The 15496-nt window shown below is 47.1% G+C and overlaps 7 protein-coding genes across 7 annotated transcripts; 6 read left to right on the forward strand and 1 right to left on the reverse strand.

Annotated features, from left to right (window-relative positions):
• Positions 1 to 1741: 1741 nt before the first annotated feature.
• On the forward strand, positions 1742 to 2651 carry F4817DRAFT_364828 (uncharacterized protein; the record flags this gene model as incomplete). The annotated part of the gene is made up of 4 exons (XM_049306796.1): positions 1742 to 1917; positions 1970 to 2115; positions 2167 to 2446; positions 2498 to 2651. Exons 1-4 carry the CDS (start codon positions 1844 to 1846, stop codon positions 2649 to 2651), a joined length of 654 nt encoding a protein of 217 aa, XP_049163651.1. The 5' UTR covers positions 1742 to 1843.
• A 435-nt stretch (positions 2652 to 3086) lies between these two features.
• Positions 3087 to 4782, forward strand: F4817DRAFT_85077 (S-adenosyl-L-methionine-dependent methyltransferase). Its single transcript, XM_049307964.1, has 6 exons — positions 3087 to 3404; positions 3458 to 3742; positions 3789 to 3839; positions 3898 to 4208; positions 4263 to 4460; positions 4537 to 4782. The coding sequence occupies exons 1-6, from the start codon at positions 3165 to 3167 to the stop codon at positions 4697 to 4699; spliced, it is 1248 nt and encodes a 415-aa protein (XP_049163652.1). The 5' UTR covers positions 3087 to 3164; the 3' UTR covers positions 4700 to 4782.
• A 91-nt stretch (positions 4783 to 4873) lies between these two features.
• F4817DRAFT_364830 (uncharacterized protein) lies at positions 4874 to 6076 on the forward strand (the record flags this gene model as incomplete). The annotated part of the gene is made up of 4 exons (XM_049306797.1): positions 4874 to 5153; positions 5218 to 5310; positions 5365 to 5453; positions 5561 to 6076. 4 exons carry the CDS (start codon positions 4874 to 4876, stop codon positions 5840 to 5842), a joined length of 744 nt encoding a protein of 247 aa, XP_049163653.1. The 3' UTR covers positions 5843 to 6076.
• An 836-nt stretch (positions 6077 to 6912) lies between these two features.
• F4817DRAFT_324051 (uncharacterized protein) lies at positions 6913 to 7515 on the forward strand. The gene has a single exon (XM_049301586.1). It carries the CDS (start codon positions 6968 to 6970, stop codon positions 7313 to 7315), a length of 348 nt encoding a protein of 115 aa, XP_049163654.1. The 5' UTR covers positions 6913 to 6967; the 3' UTR covers positions 7316 to 7515.
• A 66-nt stretch (positions 7516 to 7581) lies between these two features.
• On the forward strand, positions 7582 to 10657 carry F4817DRAFT_85224 (DUF221-domain-containing protein). The gene is made up of 3 exons (XM_049307966.1): positions 7582 to 7951; positions 8010 to 8174; positions 8230 to 10657. The coding sequence occupies exons 1-3, from the start codon at positions 7805 to 7807 to the stop codon at positions 10546 to 10548; spliced, it is 2631 nt and encodes an 876-aa protein (XP_049163655.1). The 5' UTR covers positions 7582 to 7804; the 3' UTR covers positions 10549 to 10657.
• F4817DRAFT_85222 (uncharacterized protein) lies at positions 10658 to 12827 on the reverse strand. Its single transcript, XM_049307965.1, has one exon. It carries the CDS (start codon positions 12219 to 12221, stop codon positions 10767 to 10769), a length of 1455 nt encoding a protein of 484 aa, XP_049163656.1. The 5' UTR covers positions 12222 to 12827; the 3' UTR covers positions 10658 to 10766.
• A 795-nt stretch (positions 12828 to 13622) lies between these two features.
• Positions 13623 to 15488, forward strand: F4817DRAFT_324055 (glycoside hydrolase family 43 protein). Its single transcript, XM_049301587.1, has one exon. It carries the CDS (start codon positions 13798 to 13800, stop codon positions 15346 to 15348), a length of 1551 nt encoding a protein of 516 aa, XP_049163657.1. The 5' UTR covers positions 13623 to 13797; the 3' UTR covers positions 15349 to 15488.
• The last annotated feature ends 8 nt before the right edge of the window (positions 15489 to 15496 follow it).

A 15496-nucleotide genomic window follows, 5' to 3' on the forward strand; every position in this document is an offset into this window, starting at 1 on the left:
TTCACTTTCTTGTTCTCGACACCAAATGAGGATATTTTCTGAGACCCGAATAGTGACTTAGTAGCACAAATATCCATCCTCAGCTCACGGGAAGGGCCGAGACTTCTAACTGAGTGAAGTAATCAACTCTAGAAGTATAATTCACTCGATAGCGCCAATTTGATGACAAACACTCATCAATGAGACCCGCTCATGTGAATATGAGAGACTTTCTATTCTTCGACATGTCTCACGGATCTGATCGGAATTATTAAGCTTGTGCTTGCGTGACGGTCGCATCGGAGCTAATTCTAGTCACACAACCAGCAGTGAGGCCGTGATATTGGGCCAACTTGAATCGATAAGGCTCGCAATCGGGACCTGATCTTGATTGTACTGGTAGCTAGGTTGCGATTTGAGGCCAGCTATTACCATCTAGTCACCACTAGCATCCTAGCATTCGAGGCAAGTCAATTGTGAAGCTTGATCTCATAGTACACCATTAAGGGGCAATGCCCAATTACCAGAAATGCCATGTAAAATTGCACAACTACCTGCTTTTCGCTTGTCACATTCACGCGTTTTGGATATATCCTTATATTTCAGTCTTGTATAATTTGTAGTTCGACTTTTAGCCATTTGAGCCTATCATCGATAGTTATATACCTCGCCCAGGGTTAGCCGTAGGAAAATCTCGATTAATTGGTGATTTATGTCCCAGCTGGCTGACCGCCTTTGTATGACGGTGCCAGTATCAAACATGTTGACCTAATGAAGTCATACGAGGAGAGCAGCAGGGTATTCTATAGAATATAGGCTTGTCCTACGGAACAAATTTATAGTTCCTTAAGCTACCTAACGTCCAAGCGGCAATGGCGAGATCGTTAGTATGTCTAACTATATTTAGTCGCTGACCACTTTCTTGCCTTCCAAGTAGTCGATACTACCTCGTAGGGCCAAGTGTATACAATGTGTGACCCTGTACGACTTGTACCGGAGACATACCTATTTCGTATTCTAAGGAGTACAGAAAGGTTAAAGTGTCTTATCACAGAAGGCTAGCTGAATAATAGCCCGCAAATAAGGTGATTTCAATATGGCAATTGCTGATACAAGTATGGCAATGTGGAAATGGCTAATGCAGGCAATATTTCGAAAGTTGGCTTCTTAGGAAACAAATGGTTATTGGCCATATATGAAAGCTGAACTTGTTTTAACTAACACAAAAACGCCGCCAATGATTCACATGTCGTATTCCTAATGTTTATATACGTGCAATAAGAGAATCGGAAGGACATGCCTATTATAATTAGGGGGCTTTTTTTTGTATTAACATGCCCATATAGTATCTTTGAGGGATAAAGTGAATATAGGTACCGACTCGCCTTTGAAACGCTTAGATACATCAATAATACGGAAAGTGGCAGTATTGGCAATGCATCAGTAACGAAAGATGGAAGTGTGTGATGCTTGTGCTCCTTGATCGTAATATCTAGCAACTCTGAAAGCAAGGGGCACCTGGTTAATCAAATCTAATCAATTGGATCGATTTCCTTTACTCTTGTGTTGATGTCATCGTGTATCTGGCATTCGAGGTATTCTATCTGGATAGCACCAATACTTGGTAGTATACCACCGTCTCTATACCTATATTCCCTGTGAACTTGGTCACCGGATACCTTAGGTAGGTACACATACCTGTCTCGTCGAGGCATGCAATTATGTAGAGCTAGGACTCGGCGAGGCCGTCAAAATTGTGGCACGAGAGGACTAAAAATTGTATCTTTCTTGCTATATGACTTTAAAGCTTGTTATCACTACTGTTACCTGCACACCCTATAGAAGAAGCCCTGTGAGCTAACACATGCCAGTTTGGAAACTTCAAATGACGTTGCGAAGAAAATTGCAGATTAGTGCTATATTCCTTCTAGGCGCAATGTCAGTTTAGTCCCCACATCGTTAAAATGTAAATTGAGCTGATTATTAGTAGGACGGTCGGTGCCAGTATTGCGAGAACGGTTATCCAATATGGCGTTGCTAGAGAATGTATGCTCATTCCCTCCCAAGTGAACGATTTAATGGTGACACTTTTTAATCTCTGTCTAACAGTTGATTCGCACAATTTGGATAAAACATGTAAGAGTCGAACCAGGAATATCGTAGCTTAAAAAACTAACCTGGAATCAGATTACCTTGCCCCTATTGTCTACTGGCCATTGATCGAGGCAGCACTAGGAATTGTAGCAGGATGCCTGCCACTACTTCGCCCTATTGGTCAAATATATTCTGTCAGGAATCTGGTCCTTGTCTCGAGTAAGGCACTGTCTACTATTTTTACAGCATCTAGCCGAAGCAGTCGAAAATCAAGTCGTGGATATGCAAGTAATTCGGAGACGGGGAGCAGCCCACCCACTAGACGCGAAGATACTTCACAGAGCGACAAGTGGCTCAGGCCGTACAACCTCTCGTAGGCCACTTACATCCCAATCTCAAGATGCACTGACTAACAAAGTCATAGAATCCTCCAGCAGACTATCGACAATGAAAGCCAAGTTGAATCTCACCCGATGTCCGCCGCTTCTGATGAAGAGGCTGCGAGTGACGATATCAAGTGTGAAAGAGGGTATCAAGTAAACTACGAAGTCAAAGAAAAGACGGATTCGAACCTCTGAACTAAATATTTCAGCTAAGAAATTGTAACGCGTGTAACGAGTTATTATGGAAGACATACCTAAATAGTTACTTATATTTATGAGAAGCACTCTGGTATAATAACCGCACTGTATGATATAGCCCTGAAAAACTACAATTTGGTAGCTTGAGAAAATCGATATATTCATTGACTCTCAGTGCTGTGAAAGTGCCCTTTCCGTACCCGAGGTGTCTGTTCTAGAATGTAAGGAGTTCAATTTAAGAGAGTTAAACTGTATGGTGATTTTACCTACCTCGGCAGGTAGGTAGGCTCTCGGAAACAAAGGAGGTGTGGATGGCCATATCCCCGTTCGTCACATTTGGAATACCCCTTGCATGCACTTAAACGGGTCATGCATACCTACATGTAGGTAATCATTAAATCTGCTTAAGTACAGGTCTGTACTCCCCCTTTCCTTCGTACAAACAACGTAATCCGCATATCTAAGCGACAAATTTACAGAGTAAACTTCGTGGCACTGAATCTCCAAAACATGGCTTCTACGAATAAAATAATTGAGCTTTCCTCGCTTATCGCGAGGGAAACGGCGTTAATCAACGACTTCCTCGTCAGGAACAAGTTGCCTACCCCGTCGCTGGACGCCAATGCCCTACAGTCCATACCTATCCCAGATAGTGCCACGGATATCAAGGCGGCGAGGATCGCTGTGATCGAGGCCTGTTCGGAGTTAGAGGCACTTATGACTGGCCCGAAAGAGCTACTGAAATTCAAAGTTAATTCGTCACAGTCTATTCATGATGAACTTTAGCTAATGGGTTGTTGCAGTGGACTGCCTACGCCAGCGTGAAAGCGATCCTTCGCTTCAAGCTGGATAAATCCTTTCCTACGGGGGAGTCCACCTCGTTTGAGGCCATGTCTAAGTTCTCAGGTCTTAGCGTCATGAATGTTCGACGCATCGTTAGGCATGCTATCATCAACCATCATTTCTTCCAAGAGAATACGCCTGGGGCCATCACGCATTCTGCCCTGACAACTTCTCTGGCTAGTGACGAAGGAATGCGCAATTCCCTCATCGTTGAGCTGGACGAATTTTGGCCGGCGGGAGTCAAGGTAAGGCCGATTAAGGAACTTAAAGCCGGTGTGCTGACGCAAGTAGATGGCAGATGCTCTAGAAAAGTGGCCAAACTCAGAAGAGAACAATGAGACAGTAGGCCATGTCCTCTAACTGCTGCTCTTGGATATAGCACCAACTGACAGTATCTCAGGGGTTCGCCCTCGCTAACAACAGCAACAAAAGCATGTACGATATCCTTGCTGAATACCCCGAACGTGGAGAGAGGTTCGGACGGTACTTCTCTCAACCTGGTAGCACGGATGACGGGATTTTTGGCAATTACCCCTGGGCAGAAAAGACGACCATGGTAGACGTCGGAGGGTCACATGGTAGTGTTGCCATCGGCATCGCTGAACGGTACCCGAATATGAAATGCTTCGTACAGGATCTCCCAGACACAGTCGCGGAAGGAGCGTCGCGACTGCCCGCTGAACTTCGAGATAGGGTCACCTTCATGGCACAGTGAGTCAACTTACACCGCTTGAGCTACTGGCATATTGATCATCGACGTTGCAGTGATTTCCTCACCGAGCAGCCACTAAGCGTGGACGTGTACTTTTTCCGATCCATTTTTCACAATTGGGCGGATAAGTATTGCATTAAGATTCTTCAAAATCTTGTGCCTGCGCTCAAACCAGGCGCAAGAATCATAATTCATGAGCGAATTCTTCCCGGCCTCGAGAACCTCACCACAGTAGACGCCCGAAGAGCGATGTAAGTTTTCCGTTGTATCCATCATTGGATAACCTAGGTATGAGTCAATTCAGCTGACCAATTATTCGCTCAACAGCAATCTGGACGTAGGAATGTTGCAGCTCTTGAATGCGCAGCAACGCGAGATGCATGAATGGCCTGAACTGTTCCGCCGGGCAGATTCTCGGTTTCATTATTTGGGTGCGCGCCAACCCGCTGGTGCCATGCGATGGATCATCGAAGCTGAGTGGCAGGGATAAGAGAGTGAGTGCTGTAGGCCGCCGGAAGGATTGCGCAGCCCGGGTAGCATCTTGCAGCAGTCAGCCTTAGCGGTACATGAAGGGCCCCCACTCGGAGCCTGGAATTGACGCGTAGGGGGTAATTCGTATACTGCATTTAATTCAGTGAGATAATCTCTTCGTGCCATGGGCAACATGCCTCACGATCATCCATACGCAACCGTGGATCAGAATGAGGATGCTCATGCCAGCGATCCGGCCGATGAGATTTCGATATCCGAAGAGAAACAACATCTGTGTCGGAAAACATGTGCATTTCGCCCTAGTTTGACATATTTTCTCGTATCTGGTGCCCTGCTCTTCCTGTCATTCATCTCCGGGTCAGTGTTGCATCCTGTATCTTTATCAAATTTCAACACAATCGATCGTCCTCATTCCCAAGACCAAGATGGTCCTCGGAAATTCGTACCAATACGTGAGCACACTCCCATTTTCAAGGGGAGAGGGTTGGGTGGCTTACTTGTTCGCTCTGTGAACAGTCCCCTTAGAGACCAAGACATTCGAGTTCAACCGGACGTTCGCCGATGACCCGAGCGAAAACGTCACAGCAGCATGGCTGTCTTTAATACCAAGTAAATACCTTTTGTAGGAGTCCTGAACAAGTCTGGCTGACACGTACCTATCAGAGGGCCAAGGAGTCATTCGTCTCCCATTGCGCCATGAGTTCGACAGCACGATTTACAACATAGCTGCATACCATACTTTACATTGCCTTGTATGTCTGTCTATCTTCTTGCTTTCTATCCCAGCATTTAGCGTGTTCCCCCTGTTATCTCCTTCCGCTCGTCTAAGTCTCCCCATCTAAGCCACCAATGCCACCAGTACACTCTTCGCGAATCCTTCTTCTCCTTTTATGATATTTCCACCGGCTCCGTTACGCTTGACGCCGCAGAGACTGCACACATGCTCAAGCATGGACGCCACTGCATTGAGTACATCCGGCAGGCACTCATGTGCAATCCCGACCTCACCCTAGAGCCTGTGGCGGGGGGCACGGGACAGCTGAAGCAATGGGGCATTCAGCGTCAGTGCCAAGATTTTGGGGAACTGTCGGAGTGGGCGCGCGAGATGAGAGCGAGCGACAACGAGGGCATCACACGATAGTGTAGGTGATCAGGACATGACTGAATGGCCACCTGGAAGCCACATTGTCAGGTATAAGGGGCAGTCAAAAATCCCCGAGACAATTCTCATTCGGCGCATGGTGAAACCCGAAAATTAATGGTTGACCCTTCATTTTCCATTTCCCATTTCTATGGCATCGACTTGTGTGACTCTACACTGTAACAACCGAGCCTCAATGTTACGACCACGCTCGAATATCCAGATTTATTATTGTTTGTGTCTTTCTTCAAGTACTATCAGGCTATTGTGAGTTGTGGCAGGATACTCTAGCATGTTCCCTTTCCCTTCGTCTAGGCCTCCGTCGCCCATTAAAAGGGCGCGTACATCACCGTTCCCCAAAATGCGGCTTCTAAATGTCAACACAAGGCAGCTGGAAGAGTTCATTGGAACAGACAGACCGCCCGCCGTATGCCATTCTATCCCCTGGGGCAACAAAGAGATCTCCTTCTAGGAGCTATCGAAGCAAGCAAATATAATTCTTGATAGGAGTTTAACCCAACTACCTCTAGATAAACTTGGGAAATGAAAGGTTAGAGCGGCCGCAGTCTCAGAAAGCTGAACTAAAATCTTGAAGCTAATGTCACTCCACTTCAACCGTATGCCTCGATTGGATAGGCATCGGTATAGTGCCGGTCTTGAATATGTAATGTTGATCTGCATCTCACAATTCGTTACGACCTAATGCATGCGGGAAGAATAAGGTTTATAACTTCGTTGGGAACATTGAAGGGGGCCACCTACGTGCAGGAGGAAGGTATGTGGTAAATCAAGTATATATTACATAGTACCTTATGTATGTAGATGGGCACGGTACACATATGATGGATGCGACTGCTATTTCATCAACTTGGAGAAGGAGCAAGAGCCTACATAGGGGCGGGAACAAAGAACAAACGGGTGTGGTGTATGTATGACGTATGCACGTATTTGCCCATAGCCCGCCACTTATGACGTTTGATATCTCCATACCTACATGTTGACTTATACCGAAGGGCCTATTAATTATGGACAATCCTTACCTTCTAGCTGACATCTTCATCAACTTTTAGACTCATCGTTAAACTGTCAATCGAAGAACACTAGACATAAATCATCTTGACTACCATGTCGTCGAATAGCTACAGCTTCAGCTCTTCTACAATGTCTTTCTCATCTTCTACTACTCGCAACGGGCAGACCACTGGGTCCCGCTACGCCGAGCATACCGCAAGTGACCCATCGGGCACCACCACTCACACTGCGTCGCAACGTATCGGCGAGCCCCTCCATCATGAGCGCCGCGATTACGATGCTTCGGGTCGTCTGGTTTCTTCCTCAGACCGAGCCCTAAACGGGAGCGGTATAGATCCAGACCGCCGTATTGAGGATGTGTCTGACGAACAACGGGAAAATGACAAACTCTATGAAGAGCGCATCGAGGATGAGTATGCGAAGAGAGAGGGAGGTGCATGAACTAGGAGATTGGTTAAGGGGGTAGAAGATAGCAGATCATGTATACTTGGACATAATGGATTTAGTCTTTGAACAAGAATACGGCTTCTTTAGTGATATATGATATATATGTTCAATCTGGTAGATTTAATGATTCGTATTTGACATCGTTATTTTATGAGGTTCTGCGCAGCTTTATTTATTTGAGTAGAAGTTATGTCGAAGATACATGTTGGGATGACTACTTCAGATATGCCGGTACTTTCCAGGGACTAATACCGCTGTCAAAACATCGGGTGGTACCCAAAATTGGAGCCTAACTGTACCGGGAACGTCACTATCGCCGGGCCCCACTATAGCTTCTGACTCGTCGCGTGAGGTTTCCGATTGCATCAATTTATTGATTTTTTCCTCTTTAAACCTATCCCCCTAAATACCTCCTTACTACCCATGTACTTAACCTAATGCACAACATATTCATTTTCTCTGGCGCTGCCATCTCACCAAGTCATGGATAATGGTGATGGTGATGGTCAGTCTCGGTTCTGCCATGACGGGAAAGATGGCGAGAAAGCCGCAGGACCGGACAGCAAGGACATCTATGTTCAGCTTGTAATCTCGCTCGCCTTAGGTATCTCAGCCTTTGTCGCCTTCTGTGTAAGTAGTCGACAGTAGTCAATCCCGCCTAGGTCCTAAAGCTAATTGTCACGAGTAGATCCTAAGACCTCGGTGGAAGACTCTCTACGCCGCTCGGAGACGTCACTATGACCCCCAGATTGCGCTCCCTGTGCTTCCCGACAGTTTCTTTGGATGGATACCAGCATTATATAGAATTACAGAGGAACAGGTGCTGGCATCTGCAGGCTTAGATGCTTTTGTGGTAAGTATTATACCAACCTAGAGCTTGATCAATGGGGTTGCTTATAAAGTCTTAGTTTTTATCTTTCTTCAAGATGTCGCTCCGCCTATTTACTACCATGTTATTTTTCGCCCTTGTCGTTCTTTGGCCTATCCACAAGGCTTTCAATGCCGGCACGACTCAACCGCCTAGCGAATCCTTCGGAGATGCTTCTATATATATGAACTTGGTACCGCGAGACGGAAACTATAGTCTGAGCGGCATGGATAATATTCTGACGAAGCCCGAACCTGAGGATAAGAGCTGGAGCTTGCTATGGGCTCCGGTCTTCACTTGGTTATTCTCATTCCTTACAATTTACTTCATGGATTCCGAGACCATAAAAGTTATCAAAGTAAGGCAGGACTATTTGGGTACCCAGTCAACAATAACCGACCGGACATTCCGGCTGACGGGAGTTCCCGAAGATATCAGATCAGAGGAGAAGGTGAAGGAGTTCGTGGAGAACTTGGAGATCGGACATGTGCGAAGCGTTACGTTGTGTCGGAACTGGGCTGAAATAGACGGTCTGATGGCCAAACGGCAAATCCTTTTACGAAAGCTTGAAGAAGCATGGAGTGTTTATCTAGCTCGGAGACCACGAACAGAAGCGCCCAATAATCAGCAACGCCCAGACCCAGACAGGACTAGCCAAGGCAATGATGACGACGATGAGGAGTCGCAAGAGAATAGGCGTCTTCTCACCAGCGATGGTCTACGGGACCTTATGGCGGAGAGGGCGAGACCTAAAGTTCGTCTTCGATTCGGTTTCCTTAGAATACGAAATCGTAAAACCGATGCTATTGATTATTACGAGGAGAAGCTACGTCGTCTTGATGAGAAAATCCGTATCGCGAGAAGGAAAGAGTATACGCCAACAGATAACGCGTTTGTGACGATGGATTCTATTGCGGCGTGTCAAATGGCCATGCAAGCCACCATTGACCCTAGACCAGGACAGCTGCTATCGAAGCCCGCGCCTGCTCCTTCAGATGTGATTTGGAAGAACACTTATACTCCACGATACAAGCGTCAATTAAAATCATGGACCGTTACCCTCTTCATCACCTTCCTATCCATCATCTGGTTGTTCCCAGTAGCGGTACTAGCTCAGCTACTTAGCCTTTGTGGCATTTCGAAGGTAGCACCCTCCCTTGCCGAGACACTTTATGCGCACGACATTACGAGGGCTTTCGTACGGACAGGTTTACCTACTCTCGTGGTTTCGTTGCTAAACGTCTTGGTGCCGTACCTCTACGATTATCTTTCCAACAAGCAAGGAATGATGTCTCAAGGCGATGTTGAACTTTCCACGATATCGAAGAATTTCTTCTTCATATTCTTCAATATCTTTGTTGTCTATGCGGTCTCAGGTAGTGCGGCTCTATCGGATTTCTGGAAGATAATCGGAGATTCGCTCAGCGATACGCGTACCATTGCAAAGAAGTTGGCTATCTCGATACAAAACCTGAACAACTTCTACCTCAATTTCATCATGTTGCAGGGATTCGGTCTGTTTCCATTTAAGCTTCTACAATTCGGGGGCATCACGCTGTATGCCATCTATCGGATGGGAGCGAAGACGCCGCGAGATTTTGCCGAGCTTGTTCGACCCAGTCTGTTCAACTATGGGTTCTACCTCCCTACCGCTCTACTGGTGTTCATCCTCTGTTTAGTGTACAGCATCCTCCCCGGCGCGCATATTGTCCTGCTACTTGGCGTCTGCTACTTCTCACTTGGATATTTTGTTTACAAGTATCAATTGTTGTATTCGATGGACCAACCACAGCACGCCACTGGTGGCGCTTGGCCGATTATTTGCGGACGTATCATTGTTGGTTTAGTTGCATTCGAAGTTATCATGATTGCTTTCTTGGTACTGCAGACAGCCTTTATAGCTGCATCATTTATTGCACCTCTAGTTGTCTTGACTTTTTGGTACAACGTTTATTCTCGGCAGCGATATACTCCACTTACGAAATTTATCGCGCTTCGTAGTATTAAGCGCGCTTCTGATCCTGGTTCGGAAACTCGTCCCGATCGAGATCCAAACCAAGTACAACGGCAAACTCGACTAACGAGACGTATGAGCACCATTGACGAAGATAAGGAAAAGGGGATGAGGTTCATAAACCCGAGTCTTGTCGCCCCTTTGGAACAGCCTTGGGTGTATCAAGATCCACCACCACTTCTGCCAGAGTCATCTGTTAGCTCTGGCACGGGGAGTGTTAGCGGCAATGGCAGTCACAGGGAGGCATCGCTAAGAAGTAATGATGGGATGGGTAGCGTTTCTAGTTCCCTTAGTCTTGGAGATACCCATATTTGGCGAGACAGCAATGGTGATGACAACGTATGATGGCAATGAGAATTAGGACGTCTTATAATGAGAAGATTGAAATATTACTATACCCTATTCTTGACTTCTACTGTAGTATCCTGTTAGAACATTGATGTACTACTGTTTAGCTGTGCATCCGATATAGCAGTTCGTGATAAAAGAAACGAATATGGAAGAATGAGCGAAAGACGCTTAATATTAAATTCCATCTACTTTAGGTAGTCTTCTAGATTTATTCAAGGCCACATGCCGTCAAACATAAATAGCCAATCTTCCCAGTACCGATCATAGCGTCCCACAAGCCAGCTTCTTCCATCCCCTTGCCTTCCAACCTTCCACGGCCGTGTATATAAACCCTCATCCTGTAAGTGTCTCTTCAACGCCACATTGATACTAAAGCTGCTCGGACTTACTCCGATGAAGTAGTCGCAGTTTAGTAGCACCACGAAATCGACTAACGCTTGCTGGTCCCAGCTGAACGACTTCAGCTTCTCCAGCTTCTCGTCTCCCTCGTCTAGTAGGTCGTACTTGGACCTAACCTCTAGCTGTAAGGTTGCCATGGCCTCCGCGCCAAACTTCCTTGTTTCTGTCTCATTACCCGAGGCTATGTACGCTGCTCGCCCTTGGTACCCCTGACTCGCGGCCTCGCGCAAGTAGTTCTTGGTCTGGTTCTCGTAAGATGGCCATCGCGATAGGGCATCCGCTTCGGTGCGCAGGTGTACGCCGAGAAACGATTGGCCTGCTACGGTTTCGGTGCCCCGTGTTGAGGTGGCGAGCGTCCTCATCGATGCCGCGATGGCATCTGCGACGGCTAGGATGTCGTCCCGGATCTTCAATAGCCCGCCGAATGTTGCCGCAAACTCGGGCCCGTCGCGATACACGGGCCAGTCCCATAGCACGCCCCAGGAGAAGCGGATCAGTCGCGGGTTGTCTATATCGTTGGATGGCGCCCACCCGCGCTCTGCTGCCGAGCTCCGCAGCCATTCCCGAAATGCACCCCCGAACCGATCCGTATGCCGGTTCGGATCCCGCTGATCGCATCCGGCGCGGCTGCCTCCGAAAGTCTTAGGCATCACTCGCTCCACGATCTGGTCAATACCCCGGTTCGCCTTGGAAGCTTTAGCCCGCGCGCCAGGCACGTCTTCAACGCGAGCGTACACAGTGATGCGCGGACAAGCATCCGCCATAGCGCTCCGGAAATGCGCCTCGTCGAACATGTACCCGAACTCCTGGTACTCGTGGAACAGGTTAGCCGGGTTGGAGGGCGAGCGGGTCTGGATGCGCGGTAAGACCAGTGCGGAAGCGCCCGCATCGACTGCGTACCGCACGCATGTCAGGATGTAGTTCCGGATGTTGCCCGGTCCGCCGCTATTGTTGTCGCAGAGAAACGTTAGACCGGAGATATATGTGGTTTCAGCGCAGACACGTCGGAGGGGCCAGGCGACGAAAGGAGCCCGTGCGCTTGAGAGGTCGATATTAGCATCTTGTTCCCTGTCGTGGGTTTGTAGATGCTGTTGTTGTTGTTGGTGGTGGTGGAGTAGCGCCGACACGGATGTAGGGGTGTCCCGGTCAGGGGCCGGTAGAACACGATGGTTCCAGATGAAAAGTACGAGGAGGCTAACTGAGCTGAAGAACAGTAGCACTGCAGCCCTCCGACGGGTGGTTGCTGTCTTGTGCTGCCGAAGCGCCATTGATGCGTCGGTGCGACCTTTGCTAACTGATAGGTATCGTCATTCGTATCACATGCCTCTTACGGCTCGCATTAGCAAGTGAGGCCAAGACTTTATTATGGTGTTTAATAGGAGAGATTCTACTTTCCGTCCGTAAGAGAGGAAAGAATTAAAGCATGGCGTGTCACAATTGAGATGTTAAGCCCTGGATGTCTTTCATGATAGAATAGTTCCATTTTGGGATTTGCGGAATGTAGACCCCGAAGTTGCTCAATTAAGACCAATTAACCTAGTAAAGTCACATGTTAGTTATAGGAAATAACTTATCGCATGTTATTATAAAAAGGAGTAGTGGCCGTTCTGGGTACCTAAACTTGAATAGAATTGTAGAAACCATCGTGGGCATTTCCTGCCCCATATACTATAGGTATAAGATGACATTTTAGACAGTCTACGAAGTAGCCTTGGTCTTATTAATGTTTACGTACTATAAAAGCGCCTTAGTAAACCTAGGAGCTTGCATTTTAACTTGAGGACATTTAGGCTCGGGTGGCTTAACTCGATCATTTATCAGAGATGCAGGGTGTTGGAAATCTTATAAAACAATTGGGAATGAAAGTTTCTAATAAGATGTAATAGAAAGCTACTTTCGGCGCTATGATTAATTGCCAATTCAATTATTGGTCAGAGTTAGCGACTACTAAAGATTGAAGGCTGTGTTGCTATACAACTGTAAAGTTAATAGTTTAGTTACAAGGCAAATCGAACAACCTTCGTTCCTCTAAATGTGTTAAGGTTCGCTGTAAATCATCGGGTGGCTATGACTTGTTACTCAAATACAGTTCTGGAGGTGTTGGCGACAGTGCGGTCATTAGAAGTAAAGCAAGAGTCCTTGTATTTGGGCCTTTGGCGGTTAAAGGGGGCGGTGATAGTCAGCGGCAGCGTTCTATATTTCATCAAGTCTTTTCCCTTGTATAATCGGTAAAGAATTATTGAACCCAAGAAAGAGTGGATGAATAGGCTAGGCTAGGTAGATTGATAGCTATAGTAAGATTAGGGAACTATCTTAAGCGAAAACGACGTGATAATGTGTTTCCCTTACATCCTTAATGGACCATGCTTGGAGGGGAGATAGCTAAGTTCGGCGTTAATGGCATGCTTCATCAGAGCGTCTTTCCCCATGAGGAAGGTTGGATAACCGTGCTCTTTTGACTCCCCACCAATATTGAGTCCCGTGAAGAGTTTAACCAATCCCTTACTTATAGAACTCCCTAGTTACCGTACCTATCTAAGCTATAAGTACGTCTCTGACTCCCAGGTGGTCATCCATGACAATGATAAAGTATCCGCGTGGCTACGATGAGCTTGGCATATTGTACGACTGAGCTGTGTATTTAAATCTTCATGATACAAATACCTACATTTCCCACCTCTAAATTTCTCGTGAGTTCATCTTTGGTAGATAAATTTCCTTGTTTTGTATCTCCACCTATCCCTGAATCATGGTTGACTTGTTATCTCCCTAGGTCCAACGAAGCTCACACATACATCACCGTCCGCGCACGGACATTAGCTGAGATTTGACACGCCGACTATCATGGCATCTCCTTTCTTACCTACCTATTATCCCATAACTCGTTTACGTCTCAATGTCCCCTCCTTCTGTCTTATCGCATCCCTAGCAATGTCAAAATTGGCAAATACGTTACCGATAGTCAATAAAACCATCCCGGACTACACTACCTCGGAAGCGGGTAACCCTTTCGTGGATGGCTGGTACGCTGACCCTGATACTGAGATATATGACGGTCTGTATTGGGTATATCCAACGGCCTCATATTCATATGAAAAGCAGACATATCTCGATGCCTTCTCTAGCCCGGATCTAGTTCATTGGACAAAGCATCCCAATATCTTAACAACTGACGATGTGACCTGGGCCAATAATGCTGTGTGGGCTCCGGCGCCAATCTACCGTAACGGAAAATACTATCTATACTTTGGTGCTAACGACATCCAAGAGGACGGACCTGGTAAGGGGCAGATTGGGGGGATTGGAGTGGCCGTCTCGGACAACCCACAGGGCCCGTACGTTGATGCGATTGGAGCACCGTTAATCGGAGACTATCACAACGGCGCACAACCAATCGACCAAGACGTCTTTATAGACGACGTCGATGGACAAGCCTATATATACTACGGGGGACATTCGCATGCCAACGTAGCCAAGCTTAACGAAGACATGATTTCCATCGGGACGTTCGATGATGGAACACAGTTCAAGGAAATTACCCCCGAGAACTATGTCGAGGGCTCTCAAATGATCAAGCGCAACGGCATTTACTATTTTATGTGGTCCGAAGGCGTTTGGACAGGCCCAGACTACTCTGTTTCGTATGCCATGTCTAACTCGCCTTTGGGCCCCTTCAACCGACTCGCCAAAATCCTACAGCAGGACAGTGCAGTGGCTAAGAGCAGCGGGCATCATGGTGTTATCCACATTCCAGATACCGATATATGGTATATCGTGTACCACCGTCGTCCGCTGAGCGAGACTGACGGTAATCATCGTGTTCTCGCATATGACCGCATGTATTTCAACGACGACGGAACGATCGAGCCGGTTAAAATGCTCGTCAAAGATAACTTCGCCGACGGAGAAATGTACGGTTGGAAGACATACGGCGGGGAGTGGGGAGTGGTAGACCAACGACTCACCGTCGCCAAAACAGCTGAAGCTAAAGCCCTGCTGGACACTGATTTCACCGATCTGGTGTTTGATGCAACTATCGCTGTTCAATACGGAGATGGAGACGCCGGGCTCGTGTTCCGGGCTACCGATGTCTCTACTACCTCCGATCAGTTCAAGGGGTATTACGCAGGCATCTCGTCGGCTAGCAGAGTCACCCTCGAGAAAGCGGATAGCGAAACATGGACATCGCTGGGCGAAAGCGATACCAAGGTCTCCCTTGCGACCGAATACCATATCAGAGTTACGGCTGTCGGCGGAGATATCAAAGTATTCGTGGATGACTTTACAGAGCCTTTGATCAGTGTTACGGATAAGTCGTTTGCTAATGGTGCGACCGGCGTGAGAGCTCACAATGTCGCTGCTAGGATCGGTAGTGTTTCCGTTCAACGGCCTTAAGAGTACTGGGAGCTACTTCGCTGCGTACCTACCTTTTATGGTAGACACTTTTGAATATATTTTATAGTCATATGTAATTTGGATTCTCTAGATACTTGATGACTATTAACATAGCTCACCGAGCTGTTGTGACCACTCCCAATCCGCA

The sequence above is a fragment of the Daldinia loculata genome (genome assembly GCF_022478755.1).
Source record: "Daldinia loculata strain CBS 113971 unplaced genomic scaffold F4817scaffold_2, whole genome shotgun sequence".
Classification (NCBI taxonomy): Eukaryota; Fungi; Ascomycota; class Sordariomycetes; order Xylariales; family Hypoxylaceae; genus Daldinia; species Daldinia loculata.

Bases quoted from the DNA above. Each gene is read 5' to 3' on its own strand.
- F4817DRAFT_85224 (XM_049307966.1), top strand. From the start codon at position 7,805: ATGGATAATGGTGATGGTGATGGTCAGTCTCGGTTCTGCCATGACGGG. The intron at 7,952-8,009 runs GTAAGTAGTCGA...TGTCACGAGTAG, and splicing joins CAGCCTTTGTCGCCTTCTGT to ATCCTAAGACCTCGGTGGAA. The intron at 8,175-8,229 runs GTAAGTATTATA...ATAAAGTCTTAG, and splicing joins CAGGCTTAGATGCTTTTGTG to TTTTTATCTTTCTTCAAGAT.
- F4817DRAFT_85077 (XM_049307964.1), top strand. From the start codon at position 3,165: ATGGCTTCTACGAATAAAATAATTGAGCTTTCCTCGCTTATCGCGAGG. The intron at 3,405-3,457 runs GTTAATTCGTCA...GGGTTGTTGCAG, and splicing joins AAGAGCTACTGAAATTCAAA to TGGACTGCCTACGCCAGCGT. The intron at 4,209-4,262 runs GTGAGTCAACTT...TCGACGTTGCAG, and splicing joins AGGGTCACCTTCATGGCACA to TGATTTCCTCACCGAGCAGC.
- F4817DRAFT_324055 (XM_049301587.1), top strand. From the start codon at position 13,798: ATGGCATCTCCTTTCTTACCTACCTATTATCCCATAACTCGTTTACGT.
- F4817DRAFT_85222 (XM_049307965.1), bottom strand. From the start codon at position 12,221: ATGGCGCTTCGGCAGCACAAGACAGCAACCACCCGTCGGAGGGCTGCA.
- F4817DRAFT_324051 (XM_049301586.1), top strand. From the start codon at position 6,968: ATGTCGTCGAATAGCTACAGCTTCAGCTCTTCTACAATGTCTTTCTCA.